The sequence below is a fragment of the Oncorhynchus masou genome, chromosome 20 (genome assembly GCF_036934945.1).
Source record: "Oncorhynchus masou masou isolate Uvic2021 chromosome 20, UVic_Omas_1.1, whole genome shotgun sequence".
Lineage (NCBI taxonomy): Eukaryota > Metazoa > Chordata > Actinopteri > Salmoniformes > Salmonidae > Oncorhynchus > Oncorhynchus masou.
In genome coordinates, this window is record NC_088231.1 from 16,466,214 (window position 1) to 16,473,741 (window position 7,528).

Here is a 7,528-nt window from a genome sequence, read left to right on the forward strand (position 1 = left end):
TTTTGAGACCATCTGTCCTGTACCGACGGTCTGTGATGTAGACGGTCAGTGCTATCCGGTATCCTTGGGACGTCCCTACACTAAACCCTAATCTTAACCATTTAAAACATGGCATTTTCCAATCCGCTAGGGACATCCCAAGGATCCCGGATAGCACGGACCGTAGAGCAAAGGGATTATCGTGAAAACAATCCCCATTTTGTTCTTTTGACCTGAAATCACTCTCTGCATAGAATGTCAAAGGTTAATTTATCATTCTCTCTGCACGTTTCAGAGGGATAAGAATGATGCGGCCCGTGGCGCATTGCTGCGTCGCGCCAGTCCTTTTAATGTCATTCATTTAGGGGATTTGAGCGCCATTGAAGGGATACATGCAGTGCAGTTGGGATAGGAAGATCAATTTCCTCACAATAAACCGTATTAGCCATGATGCAACCGCGAATATGCAAACCGTCTACCACGGAAAAACGCTGCGCATAACTAATGAGGCAGATACCGTTATGTTATCCTTTCAACACCAACCCCACACAGCATTAACCAGCAATCACGAAACCCCGTGACATTCAATGCATCTATACGATTAGGCTACTATATCCAAAAGGCACGACAATGTCCTGTATTATTTGAATTAACAATGCGGCTTACCTGAGTAGCTTTGTGGAACTGCTTCTTAAACCCAGCTACAGACATGGCTCCTACTGCTGCTATACACGACGATTCGAGATGGATTACGAGCTGATGTGGGATTGTTTTGCAGGAATCTCGGCTCCTAATTGCGTGGGATGATATTGCTTCCGAGGAAAACCCCTCTGTATTGCTCTTAACTATTGGGAATCTCCTTTGAGCGGGGGCCGTGATCAGTGATCAGCATAGTCTACCGAATGTCAAACCCACATGTACGACACGCCAGTGACGTCAGCGCTCCGCAACCAGGCTCTTTTTTTAAAGCAGCAGCGTCGGCTACAGAGTTGGCCAGTCTATCTACCACTGCACGACACGGCATGTTTAAACGGCCATACGCTGTAATCACGCCATTTTAGAGGAGAGTGTGGCGAATAAGGGGATATAAGCGCTAAATCGGGACGTGACATGGCAGACAAGTATGAAAAAACAAATTGGCACGAAGGGAATTACATCACTTGAAGCTAGAATCAAGAATCGGCCTTTCATTCCTATTTTAATAGTCTACGAAATCCAAATAGAACAATGTGCATTACAACCTTGTCAAGACATTGATATACACCACAGATTAAAAAGGCATATGGGGAGGCAGGGTAGCCTAGTGGTTAGAGCGTTGGACCGAAAGGTTGCAAGTTCAAATCCCCGAGCTGACAAGGTACAAATCTGTCGTTCTGCCCCTGAATAGGCAATTAACCTACTGTTCCTAGGCCGTCATTGAAAATAAGAATTCGTTCTTAACTGACTTGCCTAGTTAAATAAAGGTTTAAAAAAGGAGCCTACCAGACATTGTATCCGCGGTAGCTATGAGTTGGGAGTTTCAGCACCACGTACGTAGCCGGTTCTAGCACCATGGACAGCAACCAGCATGGGCGCTCGAGCAGGAACGATTGGGCACACAGAGCTAAAGGTTCTTTCCTGGTTAACACATTAAATAGATTCGACACTTATGACTACAATCCAACTGAAGTCGTAAAGGTCCAGATTAAGAACAACAATGAATACACATAAAACATACATGAGCTCAAAAGTTGAGCCTATTCAATCTAAACTTAATTCCAATAATTATACGACTAAAACATCAAATGTGTTCACACATATTGAATAGCCTAACACACCTAGCCTACACACCATCCGGCCATCACATTATTCTTGGCCTGCTTACTATCAAAAAGTAGCCTAGCTATGGTCCTTAAATTAACACTGAGCTGAAGAAGCTTCACTTTTTTGCAGCTCAGCCCTTAGGCGCCAGACAGCAGGCCGATAGTTTCATTTTGGCAAACAGTTTGAGATGCATCCAATATGGACACTATTACAGCCATGGAAGAGGGCCCAAGCTAAATGTCGATATCTAGCTATACAATTACACACGGTGTGGCTGGAGGCCCTGTGATAGGTAACTTCTGAAATATATATTGGTGGAAATTAAAGACTTGGCTTATATGCCTGCCCTGGAAATGAGTAGCCTTCATTATTGTGTAACTATATAACGTCAGTTCAATTTACTCATTACTATAGGCTACATGTGTACCACCCTGTTCATTGACTATCCCTAATACAGAACTCAAGTAGATCTATGGTTGTTGGTGAACAGCCTCAATGTGCAACAATAACATTGTATTACTGATTAATTGCTCATTTCTTTGCAAGCTGAAGCCATATGATGTATTTTCTGGGTCGGTGGTGGGAGGTCGAGGATATGATCGCAGTGTGTGTGTGTGTGTGTGTGTGTGTGTGTGTGTGTGTGTGAGAGAGAGAGAGAGTCATATTGAGTGTGATAAACACTATTACTCACACATATGGTTAACACTAATAAACAACATGGGGTATGATTCATGGTGATACGTGTGAATAATGCAGAAGCAGGTAATTAGTGCATTATGGTGATATGGCATGGAGGCGGCGGTGTGACTCAAATCAATTTAATTCGTCCAGCAAATGTGAACACAACATTCGACTCGCTTGTAGGTTTAGGCCCAAACCGGCATACAAAGTAGTTTGTCAATGCCAGTGCAGGCAGGCCAGTCGTTCATATGGGAAATAGGGCCATCATGTGGACAACAACCCAAAGTGCATCTATTAAAAAAACATGACTGTCTGGCACTATGTATTTCTTTCAGAACTACTGTATAACACTGTAATGCCGCCACCTTGTGGTCAAATGGTATACGCAGCACGTAAGGCCCAAACGCTAAAATACATGTTTGCCTGAATGATAAAGTACATTGTCTTGGCGACACCTTGTGGTCAAATAGTAGACCTAGGCGCACAGCGAATGAACAATGGACAGAAGAAGCATCTACGCTTTAATTAACATGCCACTGGGGCAGTGGCGATTTTAGCATGTAAATCTTGTTGGGGCAAACTCAACATATATTTTTTAGATGTATGCCAGCAAAGCCACTATACAATACAACACTAAACAATGCATTAATGGTGACAAAGGTGCCCACAAACTGTTAAGGCCAACAGAAATCTGTCCCAACAGCAGAGCTTTCTTTTCAACACAATGGAGTGAATACTTACCATGCTACACCTGGCTATCAACAGAGCCATGTTTGGCCTCGAAACAGTTTATTCAGCCTCATTTACTGGCTTAAAAATAAATAAATACATAGCTGATATGGCTGACTTGCTTAAACAAATGTGGTTTCTACTGACAATTGAGATGTACAAACTGTGGCGTAAGGGAACAATGAGCGGATAAGAGGCAATCCGTAACTTTGATTAAGACATTAAGGAGCGAGCTACGACGGACGTAGTCAACATAACTATTTGTTCAGCACTTTTGAAGTGTACAGTGCCAGAATTCAGAACATGGGCCGTTCTTACAGTATTGTCCCTATACACCAAGTCAGAACCGTATGATAAATAAAGGGGGCATATAAGGAGACAATGAAAGCTCCTACAATATTCAATGATGACATTTCTCTAAAACAGGCTATAGGCTACATGTGTACCACCAAGTCAGAACAGTAGGCTAAGTTATGAGGGGGAAAGGGACCAAACTATTAGGTTGGGGCACATGGGCTACTAACAGCTTACTACACAACATACACTAAGTATTACTTTCTTAGCCTCAGTATACATATTTCCCTGACATATTACATAATTTATTCATCAGCATACCATACATATTTGGACTCGACGTGCTGTGCCAACTTGAACAGGAAGGTGGTGCGGCGGTCCTTCTTGTGGGAAAATTTGGCAGTCTGGCATTCTATGGATTTATGGTGCTTTCAAGACTACTGGGAACCCAGAAAAAAACAAGATCAAATCATGACATCAATGACCTTCAGGTCGAAACTCTAGGAAGTGGCTGAGTTCCCAACTTGAAATTCCGAGATGGATGACTGTTCAAAACTTATTTTCCTAGTCGGAGTTCCCAGTTGTCTTGAACTCACTGAAGTCTGAGATTTCCCAGTTCCGAGTTTCCAGTTGTTTTGAACAGGGCAGAAGTCATGATGGATTGACAGCATGGCCAATGTATTCAACCTTTTCTGGCCCAGGGTGTTGCGTGTGAATATTTATCCTTTTAAGCTTGGAAAAGAGACCCTGAAACCCAGACTTGGACCACACACCCTCTCCACCCAATAGCAGGGAGGGGAAGCAAAATAGTGATTACTTTGCAATGCTTGCAATTAGCCACCGATTCCTTCCAAACCACTCATTGTTGAATTTGCGATTTACAACTTGTGTAGTGTTTATGTCCAATGGCCGATGAGCACCGATACGCTTTATCTACAATTTTTCTTCAAATGACAAGGATTGAAAATAATTTGCCAGTAGACTGTTGACATGATTCATGATGATGACTGTTAGCTAAGACTTTGAAACTAAGGTGTTGACGTGATCAGTCCAAAGAAAGCTACTGTAGATATAACGTGATTTGACGTCATTTTATCTGTGGCCAATGACCTTGAGCCTTCTTGGATGGGCGCTTCTAATGTAAATCTATGGCAGCACCTAAGGGGGCTTTAACTTTCTGCTCTCCCTGTAGACTGAGGTTGCGGTGACGTAGCGTTCCCATGAGTGACAGAACACTGAGCCAATTACGGCGCAATCAGAGAAGATTACCAACACCTACACTCTGTATTTTTTGGGCTGTCCCACCGCTGCAGAAAGCACTGAGCTAGGCTGAAACAACTGCATTTGGAGCTGCCTTACTCCAGAAAGCCAAAAAGAGACCATGTTTGTATGCGGGTTTATTAACTCAAAATTATATATTTTAAATTGTTTGAAAATTGATATGTGACACGTATTAATGCCAAAATAATATGCAAAACAGGCAAAAAAATAAATATAATAATAAATATACACTGCTCAAAAAAATAAAGGGAACACGAAAACAACACAATGTAACTCCAAGTCAATCACACTTCTGTGAAATGAAACTGTCCACTGAGGAAGCAACACTGATTGACAATACATTTCACATGCTGTTGTGCAAATGGAATAGACAACAGGTGGAAATTATAGGCAATTAGCAAGACACCCCCAATAAAGGAGTGGTTCTGCAGGTGGTGACCACAGACCACTTCTCAGTTCCTATGCTTCCTGGCTGATGTTTTGGTCACTTTTGAATGCTGGCGGTGCTTTCACTCTAGTGGTAGCATGAGACAGAGTCTACAACCCACACAGGTAGTGCAGCTCATCCAGGATGGAACATCAATGCGAGCTGTGGCAAGAAGGTTTGCTGTGTCTGTCAGCGTAGTGTCCAGAGCAAGGAGGCGCTACCAGGAGACAGGCCAGTACATCAGGAGATGTGGAGGAGACCGTAGGAGGGCAACAACCCAGCAGCAGGACCGCTACCTCCGCCTTTGTGCAAGGAGGAGCAGGAGGAGCACTGCCAGAGCCCTGCAAAATGACCTCCAGCAGGCCACAAATTTGCATGTGTCTGCTCAAACGGTCAGAAACAGACTCCATGAGGGTGGTATGAGGGCCCGACGTCCACAGGTGGGGGTTGTACTTACAGCCCAACACGTGCAGGATGTTTGGCATTTGCCAGAGAACACCAAGATTGGCAAATTCACCACTGGAGCCCTCTGCTCTTCACAGATGAAAGCAGGTTCACACTGAGCACGTGACAGACGTGACAGAGTCTGGAGACGCTGTGGAGAACATTCTGCTGCCTGCAACATCCTCCAGCATGACCGGTTTGGCGGTGGGTCAGTCATGGTGTGGGGTGGCATTTCTTTGGGGGCCGCAGAGCCCTCCATGTGCTCGCCAGAGGTAGCCTGACCTTTATTTATTTTTTAGGTACCGAGATGAGATCCTCAGACCCCTTGTGAGACCATATGCTGGTGCGGTTGGCCCTGGGTTCCTCCTAATGCAAGACAATGCTAGACCTCATGTGGCTGGAGTGTGTCAGCAGTTCCTGCAAGAGGAAGGCATTGATGCTATGGACTGGCCCGCCCGCTCCCCAGACCTGAATCCAATTGAGTACATCTGGGACATCATGTCTCACTCCATCCACCAATGCCACGTTGCACCACAGACTGTCCAGGACCTCCATGGGTTGATAAATTTGTCTATTGATCTATTTTCTATTGATCATTTTTCTGTGATTTTGTTGTCAGCACATTCAACTATGTAAAGAAAAAAGTATTTAATAAGAATATTTCATTCATTCAGATCTAGGATGTGTTATTTTAGTGTTCCCTTTATTTTTTTGAGCAGTATGTATATATATATTTTTTTTATCTAAACGTGTGGGGCTCAAAACAGGTGGGGCTCTGCCCTGAATGACAGGTCACCACTGCACTGGAGTATAAACTCAGATCCAGTCACCTCTGCCCTGAACGACGGGTCACCACTGCACTGGCAGATCCTGAACGACGGGTCACCACTGCACTGGAATATAAACTCAGATCCAGTCACCTCTGCCCTGAACGACGGGTCACCACTGCACTGGAGTATAAACTCAGATCCAGTGACCTCTGCCCTGAACGACGGGTCACCACTGCACTGGAGTATAAACTCAGATCCAGTGACCTCTGCCCTGAACGACGGGTCACCACTGCACTGGAGTATAAACTCAGATCCAGTCACCTCTGCCCTGAACGACGGGTCACCACTGCACTGGACTCAGATCCAGTGACCTCTGCCCTGAACGACGGGTCACCACTGCACTGGAGTATAAACTCAGATCCAGTGACCTCTGCCCTGAACGACGGGTCACCACTGCACTGGAGTATAAACTCAGATCCAGTGACCTCTGCCCTGAACGACGGGTCACCACTGCACTGGAGTATAAACTCAGATCCAGTGACCTCTGCCCTGAACGACGGGTCACCACTGCACTGGAGTATAAACTCAGATCCAGTGACCTCTGCCCTGAACGACGGGTCACCACTGCACTGGAGTATAAACTCAGATCCAGTGACCTCTGCCCTGAACGACGGGTCACCACTGCACTGGAGTATAAACTCAGAAACCTCTGCCCAGACGGGTCACCACTGCACTGACCAGATCCAGTGACGGGTCACCACTGCCCTGAACGACGGGTCACCACTGCACTGGAGTATAAATTCAGATCCAGTGACCTCTGCCCTGAACGACGGGTCACCACTGCACTGGAGTATAAACTCAGATCCAGTGACCTCTGCCCTGAACGACGGGTCACCACTGCACTGGAGTATAAACTCAGATCCAGTGACCTCTGCCCTGACCTCTGCCCTGAACGACGGGTCACCACTGCACTGGAGTATAAACTCAGATCCAGGTCACCACTGCACTGGAGTATAAACTCAGATCCAGTGACCTCTGCCCTGAACGACGGGTCACCACTGCACTGGAGTATAAACTCAGATCCAGTGACCTCTGCCCTGAACGACGGGTCACCACTGCA

The 7,528-nt window shown here is 45.4% G+C and overlaps 1 protein-coding gene across 9 annotated transcripts in view; it reads right to left on the bottom strand.

The window, feature by feature from the left end:
• Positions 1 to 903, bottom strand: part of sh3gl2a (SH3 domain containing GRB2 like 2a, endophilin A1) — a 60,685-nt gene extending 59,782 nt beyond the window's left edge. For 4 of the 9 annotated variants that reach the window (XM_064926563.1, XM_064926560.1, XM_064926561.1 and 1 more), the window contains exon 1: positions 646 to 901. In XM_064926563.1, coding sequence (XP_064782635.1) covers positions 646 to 690 — 45 coding nt within the window. In that variant the 5' untranslated portion in view covers positions 691 to 901. Of the gene's footprint in view, positions 1 to 645 lie in introns of all 9 variants that reach the window. The other 5 variants (XR_010450596.1, XR_010450595.1, XR_010450593.1 and 2 more) reach the window with 3 other exon arrangements.
• Positions 904 to 7,528: the final 6,625 nt, after the last annotated feature.